The sequence below is a fragment of the Heteronotia binoei genome, chromosome 8 (assembly GCF_032191835.1).
Source record: "Heteronotia binoei isolate CCM8104 ecotype False Entrance Well chromosome 8, APGP_CSIRO_Hbin_v1, whole genome shotgun sequence".
Lineage (NCBI taxonomy): Eukaryota > Metazoa > Chordata > Lepidosauria > Squamata > Gekkonidae > Heteronotia > Heteronotia binoei.
In genome coordinates this window covers 127,626,536-127,644,801 of record NC_083230.1, presented here as the reverse complement: position 1 = coordinate 127,644,801, position 18,266 = coordinate 127,626,536, and the positions used below count along the sequence as shown (strand labels likewise).

The 18,266-nt window shown below is 50.4% G+C and overlaps 1 protein-coding gene across 1 annotated transcript in view; it reads right to left on the bottom strand.

The window, feature by feature from the left end:
• Positions 1-7,154: 7,154 nt before the first annotated feature.
• The window catches only part of TNPO3 (transportin 3), a 120,792-nt gene continuing 109,680 nt past the window's right edge, over positions 7,155-18,266 (bottom strand). The window contains 4 exon segments of the mRNA XM_060246034.1: positions 7,155-7,339; positions 9,551-9,643; positions 16,664-16,776; positions 17,880-18,047. Coding sequence (XP_060102017.1) covers positions 9,583-9,643; positions 16,664-16,776; positions 17,880-18,047 — 342 coding nt within the window. The 3' untranslated portion in view covers positions 7,155-7,339; positions 9,551-9,582.

Below are 18,266 nucleotides of genomic sequence, written 5' to 3'. Positions count from 1 at the left end.
AGGTGTAGGATAAAACGTGGGCAACCAAACTTCTAAGTTAAGGTGGAACTGAGAAACCACCTTGGGGAGAAAGGAAATATCAGGAGCTAATGACACTCCAGACTCCTGAAAAGCTAAATATGAGTAGTCATAACGCATAGCTGTGAGCTCCCCTGCACGGCGTGCTGATGTGATGGCTACCAAAAAAGCAAGTCTTCCAAGATAGGAGCTGTAACGAGCATGTGGCCATCGGCTCAAAAGGACGCCGAGTCAGCCTGTCCAACACTAGAGTCAAATCCCACAACTGTGGGGGTGATTTCGAAGGAGGATGAAGCCTAAGCAAACCCTTCAAAAATCCCTTAGAACGAGGGTGTGCAAAAACCGAATGCCCCTCCACTGGTTCACGGAACGCAGATATTGCCGCCACATAAAACTTGAATGGAGGAAAAAACAAGGCCAGCATCCACCAGAGACAACAAAAACTCAAAAATAACCGGCAGTCCCACCCTCTGGGGCGAAACTGTAGGATCAACTAAAAACTAAGGGCGAAGTGCTGACTCAACCAACGCAGCCGAAACTGCTCAATCCTAGCGAGTTTGGAAAAACTCAGGCAGTGCGAGCAAGAATCCACACCACCATCTTTCCATAGACGCCAAGGAAAAAACCCACCCAGGAAAGTCTCTGAGGGGAAAAACGGGGGGAAACTGGGCCCCGAAGGGCAAGTCGAAAAAAAAATTTTTTTTTACAACACTATCTAACAACTAACTAAATAACTACACTAAGAAAATAACAAACGGGCTATATACAACAAGAAAGGCAATCCTAAGATTACTTTATCGACCGGGGACACGAAGAGATCATCTCAGCGCAATGGTCAGTAAGGAACTGGCGGGATCCTCGCGCTGGCACCGGCAAGCATGCACACTGGGACGCCTGTGCATGCCCGTTGGTGCCAAACGCGAAAAAAATCCCAGGCTTTTTAGGTACCGATTCGGGGATTGGCGCAGGCGCTCTATCCCATGAGTGTGAAGCACAGAGACCATGAAGAAGATCTCTCTTTTCTGCTGCTTCAAGGGGTTTTCTTACGGCTCCATGGCTTCTCTTCTGTTCTTATGTGACACAGAGTGTTGGACTGGGTGGGCCTTAGGCCTGATTCAACAGGGCTTCTCTTCTGTTAAGAACATAAGAGAAGCCATGTTGGATCAGGCCAACGGCCCATCAAGTCCAACACTCTGTGTCACATAAGAACATAAGAGAAGACATGTTGGATCAGGCCAATGGCCCATCCAGTCCAACACTCTGTGTCACATAAGAACATAAGAGAAGCCACGTTGGATCAGGCCAATGGCCCATCCAGTCCAACACTCTGTGTCACATAAGAACATAAGAGAAGCCATGTTGGATCAGGCCAATGGCCCATCCAGTCCAACACTCTGTGTCACAGAAGAACATAATGGAAGCCATGTTGGATCAGGCCAGTGGCCCCTCCAGTCCAACACTCTGTGTCACACAGTGGCAAAAAAATTTATATACACACATACACTGTGGCTAATAGCCACTGATGGACCTGTGCTCCATATTTTTATCTAAACCCTTCTTGAAGGTGGCTATACTTGTGGCCGCCACCACCTCCTGTGGCAGTAAATTCCACATGTTAATCACCCTTTGGGTGAAGAAGTACTTCCTTTTATCCGTTTTAACCTTTCTGCTCAGCAATTTCATCGAATGCCCACGAGTTCTTGTATTGTGAGAAAGGGAGAAAAGTACTTCTTTCTCTACTTTCTCCATCCCATGCATTATCTTGTAAACCTCTATCATGTCACCCTGCAGTCGACGTTTCTCCAAGCTAAAGAGTCCCAAGCGTTTCAACCTTTCTTCATAGGGAAAGTGCTCCAGAGCACTTATGTGACACAGAGTGTTGGACTGGATGGGCCATTGGCCTGATCCAATAGGGCTTCTCTGATGTTCTTATGTGACACAGAGTGTTGGACTGGATGGGCCACTGGCCTGATCCAACAGGGCTTCTCTTCTGTTCTTATGTGACACAGAGTGTTGGACTGGATGGGCCATTGGCCTGATCCAACATGGCATCTCTTATGTTCTTATGTGACACAGAGGGTTGGACTGGATGGGCCATTGGCCTGATCCAACATGGCTTCTCCTATGTGACAGAGTGTTGGACTGGATGGGCCATTGGCCTGATCCAAGAGGGCTTCTCTTATGTTCTTATGTGACACAGAGTGTTGGACTGGATGGATGGGCCATTGGCCTGATCCAACAGGGCTTCTCTGATGTTCTTATGTGACACAGAGTGTTGGACTGGATGGGCCACTGGCCTGATCCAACAGGGCTTCTCTGATGTTCTTATGTGACACAGAGTGTTGGACTGGATGGGCCACTGGCCTGATCCAATATGGCTTCTCTTCTGTTCTTCTGTGACACAGAGTGTTGGACTGGATGGGCCATTGGCCTGATCCAACACGGCTTCTCCTATGTGACAGAGTGTTGGACTGGATGGGCCATTGGCCTGATTCAAGAGGGCTTCTCTTATGTTCTTATGTGACACAGAGTGTTGGACTGGATGGATGGGCCATTGGCCTGATCCAACATGGCTTCTCTTATGTTTTTATGTGACACAGAGTGTTGGACTGGATGGGCCACTGGCCTGATCCAATATGGCTTCTCTTGTGTTCTTCTGTGACACAAGAGTGTTGGACTGGATGGGCCACTGCCATGACACAACATGGCTTCTCTTCTGTTCTTCTGTGACACAGAGTGTTGGACTGGATGGGCCATTGACCTGATCCAACATGGCTTCTCCTATGTGACAGAGTGTTGGACTGGATGGGCCATTGGCCTGATCCAAGAGGGCTTCTCTTATGTTCTTATGTGACACAGAGTGTTGGACTGGATGGATGGGCCATTGGCCTGATCCAACATGGCTTCTCTTATGTTTTTATGTGACACAGAGTGGTTGGACTGGATGGGCCACTGGCCTGATCCAATATGGCTTCTCTTATGTTCTTCTGTGACACAAGAGTGTTGGACTGCATGGGCCACTGCCCTGATCCAACATGGCTTCTCTTCTGTTCTTCTGTGACACAGAGTGTTGGACTGGATGGGCCACTGGCCTTATCCAACATGGCTTCTCTTCTGTTCTTATGCGACACAGAGTGTTGGACTGGAGGGGCCACTGGCCTGATCCAACATGGCTTCTCTTATGTTCTTATGTGACACAGAGTGTTGGACTGGGGGGGCCACTGGCCTGATCCAAAATGGCTTCTCTTTTGTTCTTATGTGACACAGAGTGTTGGACTGGATGGGCCATTGGCCTGATCCAACATGGCTTCTCTTATGTTCTTATGTGACACAGAGTGTTGCACTGGATAGGCCACTGGCCTGATCCAACATGGCTTCTCTTATGTTCTTATGTGACACAGAGTGTTGGACTGGATGGGCCATTGGCCGGATCCAACATGGCTTCTCTGATGTTCTTAAAGCTGTGAGCTGCTACATAAATTATTGTTGTTATTATTATTATCTGTTTATTTATATTCCGCCTGTTCCCCATAGGGGCTCAGGGCGGAGCACAACATGAATAGTAAAAGCACAATAAAATCAACATAACAATAAAACAGCATTACGGTAAAACCAATTTCAATATGCCGTCCAACAGAACAGTTCAGCAGGACCAGAGGGCATAACGATACCATGCAGCAAAACAGTGCCGTAGGATAGTACAGCAGGGGAGGCCAACCGATCTAATGAACAGATGCCTGCCGCTTCACCAAAAAACCTGGCGGAACACGGGTTATTGAGGAAGACTCAGCATGGGTTCTGCAAGGGAAGATCTTGCCTCACTAACCTGTTGCATTTCTTTGAGGGGGTGAACAAACATGTGGACAAAGGAGACCCGATAGATGTTGTTTACCTTGACTTCCAGAAAGCTTTTGATAAAGTTCCTCATCAAAGGCTCCTTAGAAAGCTTGAGAATCATGGAGTAAAAGGACAGGTCTTCTTGTGGATCAAAAACTGGCTGAGTAATAGGAAGCAGAGAGTGAGTATAAATTGGCAGTCTTCGCAGTGGAGGACGGTAAGCAGTGGGGTGCCGCAGGGCTCGGTACTGGGTCCCATGCTCTTTAACTTGTTCATAAATGATTTAGAGTTGGGAGTGAGCAGTGATGTGGCCAAGTTTGCGGATGACACTAAATTGTTCAGGGTGGTGAGAACCAGAGAGGATTGTGAGGAACTCCAAAGGGATCTGTTGAGGCTGGGTGAGTGGGCGTCAACGTGGCAGATGCGGTTCAATGTGGCCAAGTGCAAAGTAATGCACATTGGGGCTAAGAATCCCAGCTACAAATACAAGTTGATGGGGTGTGAACTGGCAGAGACTGATCAAGAGAGAGATCTTGGGGTCATGATAGATAACTCACTGAAAGTGTCAAGACAGTGTGCGTTTGCAATAAAAAAGGCCAATGCCATGCTGGGAATTATTAGGAAGGGAATTGAAAACAAATCAGCCAGTATCATAATGCCCCTGTATAAATCGATGGTGCGGTCTCATTTGGAGTACTGTGTGCAGTTCTGGTCGCCGCACCTCAAAAAGGATATTATAGCTTTAGAGAAGGTGCAGAGAAGGGCAACTAGAATGATTAAAGGGCTGGAGCACTTTCCCTATGAAGAAAGGTTGAAACGCTTGGGACTCTTTAGCTTGGAGAAACGTCGACTGCGGGGTGACATGATAGAGGTTTACAAGATAATGCATGGAATGGAGAAAGTAGAGAAAGTAGAGAAAGAAGTACTTTTCTCCCTTTCTCACAATACAAGAACTCGTGGGCATTCGATGAAATTGCTGAGCAGACAGGTTAAGACAGATAAAAGGAAGTACTTCTTCACCCAAAGGGTGATTAACATGTGGAATTCACTGCCACAGGAGGTGGTGGCGGCCACAAGTATAGCCACCTTCAAGATGGGCTTAGATAAAAATATGGAGCACAGGTCCATCAGTGGCTATTAGCCACAGTGTATGTGTGTATATAACATTTTTTGCCACTGTGTGACACAGAGTGTTGGACTTGATGGGCCGCTGGCCTGATCCAACATGGCTTCTCTTATGTTCTTATGTTTAACAGCTCCGTTTTGCAGGCCCTACGAAAGGCAAACAAGCCAGGTAGGGCCCAGATCTCCATAGGGAGCTGATTCCACCAGGTCGGGGCCAGGACCGAGGAGGTCCTGGCCCTGGTAGAGGAAAGACGGGCATCTCTTGGGCCGGGGAAGGTCAGAAGATCTTGGGAGGCCGAACGAAGCGACCTCCAGGGCATATATGGGAAGAGACGGTCCCGCAGGTATGTTGGTCCCAGGCCACCTAAGGCTTTAAAAGTCAGGACTAACACCTGACTTGTGCTCTGGGGTCATCCTTCCTGTGCGAAGAGAAAACTCTGTGAGCTGGAGGCGAAAAAATCTGTGAGCCGGCTCACGTTCTCAGCTTAGAGGGAACACTGGTCATAATTCGACACTCTACCCAGTGTGCCACCCCCCAGCTCTCAAGCGCAAGGAAGGGAACAGCTCCCCCTGTCATGAGCCCTGACGAGGAGGAGCTGGAAGGGTTAACAGACCTGGAAGAGTTGCCAGCCAGTTCCTCAGCTGAACAAACAGCAGCTGGCCCATCAGTCACTCTCCAGGCACCAGTGTCAGCTGTTGACGATCTATCTCCTCCAACCTCACCTCCTCCCATCTCAAGAGTTCGAAGCAGGCTCCAGAAAGAACTTTCAGAGCAAAGACATGAGGCACACCGATGCTTCAGATCTCTCAGCCCTGAGTTCCAGCAGAGTCATTGCCACCCAGGGAGCAGGCTGATTGAGACTCCAATATAGCTCCCACCCAGGACCTGGTAACCTTGTGGAAGCAACAAGTCTATTCTCTGGCTTGCATCCACGCTCCTTCCTGATTCCTGGTCCTGACCTGCTTGATTTCCTTGGCACCCTGACCTTTTTGGCTTTTGAACATTGACTTCTGATTCCAGTTTGTGATTCTGCACTGGTGACTTGGCTTCTGCTTGACATCTTGGACTTTGACCTTGGACTGGCTTTGGACTCTTGCCTACCTGCACCCGGAGAACGTGACACCCCCCACTTGGCGGGGTGCTGCAGAGAGAACACCAAGACCCAGGAAGCTGGAGACAAGAACGAGACAAGCCCGGGTGCCATTTTTTAAACTTTTTATCAGTTTTTATTTCTTTTTTTTTGTGTGTGTGTGGTTTTTTTTTTCTCCCTCCTTGTTCTCGAGATGGCTACAACACCAGACGGAACAGCGCCCCTCCCTGTCTTCCCATCAGCGCGGGGGGCCCCGTGACTCTCCCCCAGCCCACTCCCGAGTCGCAGCCGGATCGCTTCGGCGAAGTAGCCCGCCCCTCCCCGTCTTCTCCAGAGTCCTCCCCTCCCCTCTCTCCCCGGTTTAAAAAAAAAAAATATTCCAAACAAATTGAAACCAAATTTTCAAAAAAAACCCAAATCAACTTTTTTTAAAAAGAAAAAATATATAATATAATATAATATATAACAGGTTGGTTTTTTTATCAAAGCCAGCTACGCAGCGAGGGGGCAGGGAGGGGGGGTCAGAAAGGAGCAGTGCTCCATTTTGTGGACACCCCTCGGGAGGGGTGGAGAGCGAGGCCGCCCCCACCCCCGCGAAAATTTCATGCCCCGCAGCAGTAACTGGCTTCGAGCAATCTTTCCATTTGGACTTCGGGGAGAAGGAGAGGCAGAGCTCTGGAAACTTGGAAGGAGCTTGCAAAAAAAAAGCAGAGATGCTCACCCCACTCCTTCCCACCCACCCTGCAGGGCGGACTCTGGGCTTGCTAGACAAGATAAAATTTTTTAATCCCCACAGATCCTTAAGGAATTGTTTTCATTTCACAGAAAGTTTTCTACTTTGCTTTTTTTTTTTCTTCTCGCTTTGCTGCCAGGCAAATTAAGTTTTCTATTGTTTCGTGGTTTGCTCTTTTTTTTTTTAAACGTTTTATTACTTTTTTTTCTTTTTCTTTCTTTTTTTTGTTTTTTTAAAGCAAGTCCATCCGGAAAGCAACTCCCCTTTCCCCCCCACGATGCCGTAGCTCGGCGGCAGCCATCGATAGTCGCGGATAAGTTGCGCCCCCCCGTTTTTTCTTCAATTTTCCTCTCTCTCTCTCTCTCTTTCACTCACAAGCAGGGACTTCACCGTCTTGATCTTGTGGCGAAGCGTCTCTTCCGGTTTGGCGGGACACCCCGGAGCGAATCGGAGCCCTCGGTCGCAATGAAGTTTGCTGGGTGTGGGACAGAGTCTTGGTTGTGTTTTTATTTCCTCTTCTGAAAATAAGATGGTCCTGGAGAGGGGGGGTTGGGAAGAAAAGGAGTAGGGGGGGAGGGGTCAGCTGCCACGTGCGAAAGGACAAATTTCCTGGCCCACCCAGTCTCGCAGTTAGACGCCAGTAAAGCTCAAGGCAGTCCCCTGTGCAAGCACCAGGTCATAACTGACCCCTGGGGTGATGTCACATCGTGACATTTTCATGGCAGACTTTTTTACAGGGTGGTTTGCCCTTGCCTTCCCCAGTCATCTACACCTTCCCCCCAGCAAGCTGGGTGCTCATCTGACCGACCTTGGAAGGATGGAAGGCTGAGTCAACCTTGAACCGGCTACCTGAACCCAGCTTCCACAGGGGATCAAACTCAGGTCGTGAGCAGAGCTTAGGACTGCAGTACTGCAGGTTTAACACTCTGCGCCACAGGGCTCTTTAAAGAAAAGGTCCCCTGTGCAAGCACCAGTCGTTTCCGACTCTGGGGTGACGTTGCTTTCATAACGTTTTCATGGCAGACTTTTTACGGGGTGGTTTGCCCTTGCCTTCCCCAGTCTTTTACAATTTCCCACCAGCAAGCTGGGGACACATTTGATTGACCTCAAAAGCATGGAAGGCTGAATCAACCTTGAGCGGGCTACCTGAACCCAGCCTTCGCCGGGATCAAACTCAGGTCGTGAGCAGAGAGTTCGAACTGCAGTACTGCAGCTTTACCACTTTGTGCCACGGGGCTACCGTATTGATATCCCCCCCTATATTCTGAATCTCAGAGTGGTCACAATCTCCTTTACCTCCCCCCTCACCACACACAACAGACACCCTGTGAGGTGGGTGAGGCTGAGAGAGCTCCCATAGCAGCTGCCCTTTCAAGGACAACTCCTGTGAGAGCTATGGCTGGCCCAAGGCCATTCCAGCAGCTGCAAGTGGAGGAGTGGGGAATCCAACCCGGTTCTCTCAGATAAGAGTCCACGCACTTAACCACTACACAAAACTAAAGATACAAGCGCAATATTCGAGTCCAGCTGCAACTTAGAGACCAGGATGATATCCAGGTTAGAAGCTTTAAAGAGTCAAAGTTCCCTACTTGTAACTTATGAAGGGAGTTTTAATCTCCAAAACCTCCTACCTGGAAAATCTTTCCACTCGCTAAGTAGTTGCTGGACTCTAATCTTCCTCCTCTACTACAAATCAACTGTTGATAACACAAGGTAACCCCACATTTGATAAAAGGAAGTCCTTTTTTACCCAAAGGGTGATTAATGTGGAATTCACTGCCACAAAAGGTGATGGCGGCTACAAGCATAGACAGCTTCAAGAGGGGATTGGGTAAACATATTGAGCAGAGCTCCATCAGAGGCTATTAGCCACAGCTTATTGTTGGAACTCTCTGCCTGGGGCAGTGATGCTCTGTATTTTGGCTACTTGAGGGGGCAACAGTGGTAGGGCTTCTAGTCCCACTGGTGGACCTCTTCATGGCACTTGGTTTTTTTGTGACACAGAGCGTTGGACTGGATGGGCCACTGGCCTGATCCAACATGGCTCCTTTTATGTTCTTATGGGACACAGAGTGTTGGACTGGATGGGCCACTGGCCTGATCCAACATGGCTTCTCTTATGTTCTTATGTGACACAGTGTTGGGCTGGGTGGGCCACTGGCCTGATCCAACATGGCTTCTCTTATGTTCTTATGTGACACAGGGTGTTGGGCTGGGTGGGCCACTGGCCTGATTCAACATGGCTTCTCTTATGTTCTTATGTGACACAGAGTGTTGGGCAGGATGGGCCACTGGCTTGATCCAACATGGCTTCTCTTATGTTCTTATGGGACACAGAGTGTTGGGCTGGATGGGCCACTGGCTTGATCCAATATGGCTTCTCTTATGTTCTTATGTGACACAGAGTGTTGGACTGGATGGGCCACTGGCCTGATCCAACAGGGCTTCTCTTATGGTTTTATGTGACACAGAGTGTTGGGCTGGAGGGGCCACTGGCCTGATCCAACAGGGCTTCTCTTATGTTCTTCTGTGACACAGTGTTGGACTGGATGGGCAATTGGCCTGATCCAACATGGCTCCTCTTATGTTCTTATCTGCAGTGAAATCCATCAATCTGACACACAAGGAGGAGGAAAACCTCCTCCAAATCTGAATAGATGTGAAAGTTTCTGCCAGGCGTAGGGATGCCCGCCCCCACCGACTCCAAGACCAGGGCGTGGAGGACATAGAAGGAGGTTCTGCTCACCTGGGAGACGGGTGGACCAAAGGCGGCGCAGGCTACCGGAACAGCCTGGTGAAGTCCCTCAGAGCCCAGCAAACCTGTTTGCACTCCTCAGCGCTAGAAGGGGGGGGAGAGAAGAAAGGGGGCGGGTTCAGTTTGGAAGAAGGAAATTGCGAACGCTCCAATCCTCAGTGCTGACGGAAGCCCACTGAGGTTGGACTTTGCACTCGTGCATGCCTTAGAGCCAGGGGTCATTTAAAAAAAAAAAAAAAGGCACCACAGCTCATTAGCAAAACTCTCTGGCACATGCCACACGCCCCTAACATCTCCAGAAGGGATGCTAAATTCGATCAGCTCAGCATCTAGCTTAAAATGCTCCTTGAATTATAACTGTCATCGTAAAACCTGACTCCCATCCAATGTTCCCTCTAAGCTGCAGAGTCTTGTGAGCAAAAATTCTACTTTGTGAGCTACTGGCATTCAAGTGGTGAGGAAAGGAAAGGTCCCCTGTGCAAGCACCAGTCGTTTCCGACTCTGGGGCGATGCTGCTTTCACGACGTTTTCACGGTAGACTTTTTACGGGGTGGTTTGCCCTTGCCTTCCCCAGTCATCTACACTTCCCCCCCAGCAAGCTGGGGACTCATTTGACCTCGGAAGGATGGAAGGCTGAGACAACCTGGAGCTGGCTACCTGAAAACCCAGCTTCCACCGGGGATCAAACTCAGGTCGTGAGCAGAGCTTAGGACTGCAGGACGGCAGCTTTAACACTTTGCGCCACTGGGCTCTTACTCAAGTTGTGAGCTGCTGCATAAATTAGCGTGTTCTGGGGTCATCCTTCCTGAGCTAAGACAAAAAACGTGTGAACTGGAGGCTAAAAATCTGTGAACTGGCTCACGCTAACTCAGCTTAGAGGAACACTGCTTCCATCATCCTTTTTCAACGACTTTCTCCTTTGTGGCCAGCGGCATGAGGAAGATTTCCATCTGTCTGCTTTATAGGCTTGGTTTATTTTCCCATTTTTTGCGGGGGGAAAGGATTGGAAAGTTTGTCAAATGTGAAGAGTTCAGCTAAATTCTCATGGCGGAGGGGGTTGAACAACGGAGCCCAGAAGCAAGTATTTTTGAGGGGGAGGGGGGTTAAGAAAGAAAGAGCACAATAAAGTGTAGAGGTTCCGGGAAGAGCACAATAAAATGTAGAGCACGGGTGTCAAACATGCAGTTCGGGGGCTGAATCAGGCCCCCGAGCAACTGTCTGTCATCTGCTTCCTTCTCCCTATATCATCCTTCCTTTTGCATCTCCGGAGGAAGTGCGGGCCCTGCGGAACCTTGACCAGTTCCGCAGGGCCTGCAAGACCGCCCTTTTTAGACAAGCCTATAATGACATCGACTGCTGAGTTGCCTGGTACAAAGAACCGCCATCTATAAGATTATCTAAACTGGCAGAACCAGCGCCAGAACAGTCTTTTTGCTGCCAGATATATATATACATAGTGTAACTTAAATTATGTATTTTTAATTTAACTAACTGGTTTTTATATGTTTAATTTTAATTGTTAAATCCAAAGTTTTATTATTTAGGTTAACGTATGAGCTGTTGTTAGCCACCCTGAGCCGCCTAGGCGGGGAGGGCGGGATAGAAATAAAAGCTATTATTATTATTATTATCTCAGCTTGCTTTGGAAGGCTTGCTTAATCGCACAGGAGCTACAGAGCAAAACCCACTATTTTCTCCATTGGCTGAGGCTCCTCCACTTGGGAAGAAAGGAGGGGGAGGAAGAGCTTGCTTTGCCAGGCTCTCTCAAGTGCACAGCAGAGCTACTGAGCCAAGCCTCTTTTCCTTCTATTGGCAGAGGCTCCTCCCCCTCTTGGTCCCCTGGGGAAGGAAGGAAAGAGCCAGAGCTTCCTTTGCCCAGTTCCCTGGATCCCACGGGAGAGATACAAAGAAAGCACCTTTAAGACCAATGAGTGCTAACTTTTTAAGCATTTTTAATCTATATGTATTTTGCTTTTGTGTCCTTTATAAAGTTTATATCTCTGCTACCTAATCTTGAATAGGTACACACACGGCCCGGCCCAACATGGCTTGGCCCAACCCGACATGGCCCGGCCCAACAAGGTCTCTTTTATGTCAGATCCGGCCCTCGTAACAAGTGAGTTTGACACGCCTGCCGTAGAGGTTCCGCTTGTGTGAGCTGCTGCCCAAAATGAGGGCTGTTTGCAGCAACCATGCATGCATCAGACAACATGGCATACATCATTTGTTGAAGCACTGCACCCCCCCTTTCCGCAATTCCATTCTCTGCGGGAGTTGCTGGGTTTGCTACTCTGCGCACAACACCCTGTTTTCCCAGCCATGTGTTAAACGGATTAGACATAAACTCTCCGCCTTTATCTGATTGTACAGCTTTCAGCTGCACCCGAACGGAAGAGGCCCTTTTCCAGGAACCGTCCCACAAAATCTATTCTGTTCCTGCCTGAGGCTTTGTCCGGCTAGAAAACCAGTTCCCGCCCTTCAGGTGTGAGGAGTTTGGGACGAATCACTGCTCAAGCGGCGGATGATAAGTTGCGGAACTCATGGGCACAAGAAACGGAATTTAGCGGAACTGCGTTTTCTGCGGACGGAAAAAGTTCTTGCCAGAGAAAAGGAGATTTCCGCCCCCTCCTTCACTACGGACCACCGTTCTGCCCCCACGCTATTTTCAGTAGGTCACTGCTCCCCTCCCCAAGCCACAAATTTTTTTGGGGGGAGGGGGCTTCACTGGCAGGGGAGAGACCAACAGGGATCATACGCCACTGAGAAGACGATGATGGTATTGGATTTTTTCCCCCACCCTATACTCCAGGGGTGGCTAACGGTAGCTCCCCAGATGTATTTTGCCTACAACTCCCATCAGCCCCAGCCATTGGCCATGCTGGCTGGGGCTGATGGGAGTTGTAGGCAAAAAACATCTGGAGAGCTACCATTGGCCACCCCTGAGATACTGGATTTATACCCCGCCCTTCACTCTGAATCTCAAGAGTCTCAGAGTGGTCACAATCTCCTTTACCTTTCCCCCACCCCCACAACAGACACCCAGTGAGGTGGGTGGGGCTGAGAGAGCTCTAACACAAGCTGCCCTTTCAAAGACAGCTCTGCGAGAGCTCTGGCTGACCCAAGGCCATTCCAGCAGCTGCAAGGGAAAAGTGCAGGAGTGGGGAATCAAACCCGGTTCTCCCAGATAAGAGAGCTCTGGCTGACCCAAGGCCATTCCAGCAGGTGCAAGTGGAGGAGTGGGGAATCAAACCCGGTTCTCCCAGATAATAGAGCTCTGGCTGACCCAAGGCCATTCCAGCAGCTGCAAGGGGAGGAGTGGGGAATCAAACCCGGTTCTCCCAGATAAGAGAGCTCTGGCTGACCCAAGGCCATGCCAGCAGCTGCAAGTGGAGGAGTGGGGAATCAAACCCGGTTCTCCCAGATAAGAGAGCTCTGGCTGACCCAAGGCCATTCCAGCAGCTGCAAGTGGAGGAGGGGGGAATCAAATCCGGTTCTCCCGGATAAGAGTTCGCGTACTTCGCCATGACCCCAAAATGGCACTCCAGTATGGGGCAGGGCTGCACGCAGACAACCAGAATCTTTGCCTGTTGAGGCTTTAGTCCCATTTCTCCAGACTCCAAAGGCAGAGCCTTCGACAGAAGCAGCTCTGCTGAGTCAAAGCTGCCCCAGCTGAGGAGCAAAACCCCAGCTGTCGAGGCGGGAAGGGCAGGCCGTCTGACAGCAAAGGTGGCTCTTGGGCGTGAGCCCGTCGGCAGGGTGCCGAGAAGCAGGCCGGGGCTTGCTCGAGACGCGCCGGCAAAGGGACTCCCATCCGCAGGTGGCCTGGCACGGCCGCAGGTACGCGGAGGGCCCCAGCCGGGCGCTGACATGCCCGAGCAGTGCCGGCGAAGGCTGCGAAGCAAGCCAAAGCCTCCCTTGTGGTTTTCCCCTCCCAAAAGCCCAGGCGGGAGCAAAACTGGAAAAACCTGACTGGCGACGGAGATGAGGGGAAAGACGGACCCCAGGGAAGAGCCGGCTGGACCTGGGGAACTTCGGGGCTCTTCTAATTTTGGGGGTGCTGTGGGCATTAAGCCCCAGTCCTCAGCGCAGGGTAGGGGCAACCGCCTGTGGGTTTCCTGGGCCCCACACATCTGGAGGTTTGGGAACGGAACCAGCCGGATTCCAGCATGTGTCACTCCGGCCCAGACAGGGGTGGGGTGGGACTCACTCCCTTGCGCACACACACACTCCAGGAAGTTCTTCTATGCAAGGAAGTCCTTCTTCACCCAAAGAGTGTTTAGGAAAGGAAAGTCCCCTGTGCAAACACCAGTCGTTTCCAACTCTAGGGTGACGTTGCTTTCACAATGTTTTCACGGCAGACTTTTGACGGGGTGGTTTGCCATTGTCTTCCCCAGTCAGCTACACTTTCCCCGCAGCAAGCCGGGGACTCCTTTGACCGACCTCGGAAGGATGGAAGACTGAGTCAACCTGGAGCCGGCGACCTGAACCCAGCTTCCGCCGGGATCGAACTCAGGGCCTGAGCAGAGGGTTCAGACTGCAGGACTGCAGCATAACACTCTGCGCCACGGGGCTCTTAAAGAGTGTTTAAGCACTTCTTAAACACATCTGTGCGATGTATTTTTGGGTTAGTGCCTGGGAGACCCAGATTCAGATCCTTCCTGTGCCAGGATAGCTTGCTGGGTGACCTTGAGTTACCCACACACAGCCAGTCTAACCTACCTCACGGGGTCGTTTTGAGAATCAGCTGGAATTCTGAGAGATCCCGCCCTTCACTCTGAATCTCAAGAGTCTCAGAGTGGTCACAATCTCCTTTACCTTCCCTCCACCCCCACAACAGACACCCAGTGAGGTGGGTGGGGCTGAGAGAGCTCTAACACAAGCTGCCCTTTCAAAGACAGCTCTGCAAGAGCTATGGCTGACCCAAGGCCATTCCAGCAGGTGCAAGTGGAGCAGTGGGGAATCAAACCCGGTTCTCCCAAATAAGAGAGCTATGGCTGACCCAAGGCCATTCCAGCAGGTGCAAGTGGAGGAGTGGGGAATCAAACCCGGTTCTCCCAGATAAGAGAGCTCTGGCTGATGCAAGGCCATTCCAGCAGCTGCAAGCGGAGGAGTGGGGAATTAAAGCCAGTTCTCCCAGATAAGGAGTATGGCTGACCCAAGGCCATTCCAGCAGGTGCAAGCGGAGGAGTGGAGAATCAAACCCGGTTCCCCCAAATAAGAGTTCACACACTTAACTCCTACACCAAACTGGCTCTCTCGACACTAGGCAATTTATGAAATTATGATGCAATCACAAAGCAGTGTGTTTGGCCCAAAGTCTACTCCTATGAAGACCCCAGAATTTTTAATGGCTTCGTTTTGATTATCAGTCAGTCACATTTTATTTGTATCCCACCCTCCCCGACCAAGCGGCTCAGGGCGGCTAACAGCAAAACTCAGTATATACATTATACAGTAAATAGCATTTAACTATAATTAATTAAAATCCTTTAAAATTCTAAGAGCATTCTAAAAACATTAGTACATTTAGTATAATCATTAGATTATGATATTAGATTTAGTATAAACATTAGATTATGTATAATCTTCAACAGTGATGTGGGCTGCCATGTACAACTGGATGTAATTGTGATTTGGTCTAATGTCGCCTAATAATTATTTCCTTTATGCCAATTACTTCTGATTATTATTCAGCTACTTAGCCACAGCATATTGTTGGAACTGTCTGGGGCAGTGATGCTCTGCATTCTTGGTGATTTGGGGGGGCAAAGTGGAAGGGCTTTTAGCCCCACTTCTGAACCTCCTGATGGCAATTAGGGGTTTTTTTGGCTGGCTCCTCTTATGTTCTTATGTGACACAGAGTGCTGGACTGGATGGGCCATGGGCCTGATCCAACATGGCTCCTCTTATGTTCTTATGTGACACAGAGTGCTGGACTGGATGGGCCATGGGCCTGATCCAACATGGCTTCTCTTATGTTCTTATGTGACACAGAGTGTTGGACTGGATGGGCCATTGGCCTGATCCAACATGGCTCCTCTTATGTTCTTATGTGACACAGAGTGCTGGACTGGAGGGGCCATTGGCCTGATCCAACATGGCTTCTCTTATGTTCTTATGTGACACAGAGTGTTGGATTGGATGGGCCACTGGCCTGATCCAACATGGCTTCTCTTATGTGACACAGAGTGTTGGACTAGATGGGCCATTGGTCTGATCCAACATGGCTTCTCTTATGTTCTTCTGTGACACAGAGTGTTGGACTAGATGGGCCATTGGCCTGATCCAACATGGCTTCTCTTATGTTATTATGTGACACAGAGTGTTGGACTAGATGGGCCACTGGCCTGATCCAACATGACTTCTCTTATGTTATTATGTGACACAGAGTGCTGGACTGGATGGGCCATTGGCCTGATCCAACATGGCTTCTCTTATGTTCTTATGTGACACAGAGTGTTGGACTGGATGGGCCACTGGCCTGATCCAACATGGCTTCTCTTATGTTCTTATGTGACACAGAGCGCTGGACCGGGGGGCCACTGGCCTGATCCAACGTGGCTTCTCTTACATTCTTACCTTTTAATGCAAACTTCACCACCAATTATATCACGTAATCCTATTTTCATGGACTCAAGCCTTCTAGGTGTACGGATAACACAGAAGGCTTGATTCCATGACAATTGGATTACATGATATAATTGGTGGTGAAGTTTGTATTAAAAGGTCGCTGAATAATAATCAGAAGCAACTGACATAAAGGAAATAATTATTAGGAGACATTAATTCAACCACAATCGCGTCCAGTTGTAAATCAGCTCCCACATCACTGTCGAAGATTATACAAAATTGAAACAAAGTCCTTATTCTTCTTTTTCGACGGTTTTGAGATGGCTCAGAGTGGAACGCTGACATTTCCCTACTGTCAGCACCCATCCCCAAGGTGAGGCAGAGACCCAGAAGGAGAATCCAGGGGAGATGACGTGCCCGTCCCCGTTCCCTGGGGGCTTCCCCCAGACCCGCCTCCTGAAGCTCCCCCTCCGACCTCAAACTTTGCAAACCGTCCCCCTCCTTCCCTCCTCCCCCGACGTGGCTGCAGCATACCTCGTGACCTGCTTGTGGAAGTCCGTCAGCTGCTTGTGCGTCACTTGCATGGCTCCCCCCGTGGTCTCCTTTGGTAAGCCCTTCAGGGAGTTTTCCAGCCAGCGGCAAAAGGTCTGGAGAAGGGGGGAAGAAGAAGATGACAACATTGGATTTAGATCCCGCCCTACACTCTAAATCTCAGAGTCGCAAAGCAGTCACAATCTCCTTTATCTTCCCACCCCCCCGCAAGAGCCACCCTATGAGGTAGGTGGGGCTAAGAGAGCTCTCTCAGAAGCTGCCCTGCAAGAGCTATGGCTGACCCAAGGCCATTCCAGCAGCTGCAAGGGGAGGAGGGGGGAATCCAACCCGGTTCTCCCAGATAAGAGAGCTCTGGCTGACCCAAGGCCATTCCAGCAGCTGCAAGTAGAGGAGTGGGGAATCAAACTCGGTTCTCCCAGATATAAGAGCTCTGGCTGACCCAAGGCCATTCCAGCAGCTGCAAGTGGAGGAGTGGGGATCAAACCCGGTTCTCCCAGATAAGAGAGCTCTGGCTGACCCAAGGCCATTCCAGCAGCTGCAAGTGGAGGAGTGGGGAATCAAACTCGGTTCTCCCAGATAAGAGAGCTCTGGCTGACCCAAGGCCATTCCAGCAGCTGCAAGTGGAGGAGTGGGGATCAAACCCGGTTCTCCCAGATAAGAGAGCTCTGGCTGACCCAAGGCCATTCCAGCAGCTGCAAGTAGAGGAGTGGAGAATCAAACTCGGTTCTCCCAGATATAAGAGCTCTGGCTGACCCAAGGCCATTCCAGCAGCTGCAAGTGGAGGAGTGGGGATCAAACCCGGTTCTCCCAGATAAGAGAGCTCTGGCTGACCCAAGGCCATTCCAGCAGCTGCAAGTGGAGGAGTGGGGATCAAACCCGGTTCTCCCAAATAAGAGAGCTCTGGCTGACCCAAGGCCATTCCGGCAGCTGCAAGTGGAGGAGTGGGGAATCTAAACCAGTTCGCCCAGGTAAGAGTCCGCGCACTTCACCACTACACCAAGCTGGCTCTCAGAAACCAACACAGGCCAACGGTGAGACTAGAAGCCTCCTACTGCCCGCAATAGCTCTGGAAGCCTCAGACTGCCAGTGATGTTCTCTCTTCAGACTGAGGCAGGCCGGGCACCCCCACATTCCAGCAGCAACGGCCCCCGCCCCCCCCCAATTCCCTCCTAAGAGCCCCCCCTCCCCCCATCCTTACCGGCCGGTCGACCTGCATGATCTCCCAGAGCACCTCGGCCACGTCAGGCAGGGTGTAAGGCGGCAGGCAGAAGCAGCTGGTGTGCAGGAGCTGGTTGACGAGCTGCTGCCCCAGCTGGGTCATCACCTGCCCGATGAGCTGCTTCCGGGCCTCAAAGTCCTCTTCGTGCTGCGGGGGGGAGAGAGAGAGAGAGAGAGATGCAGCTGGGCCGGACAGCAGGAAAGCCTGTTCCCCACCAACCAGGGCTTTTTTTTGAAGCAGGGACTCCTTTGCCTATTAGGCCACGCCCCTCTGATGTAGCCAATCCTCCTGGAGCTTCCAGCAGGCCCTGTACAAAGAGCCCTGTAAGGAATTCTAGCAGGACCTCCTTTGCCTATTAGGCCACAC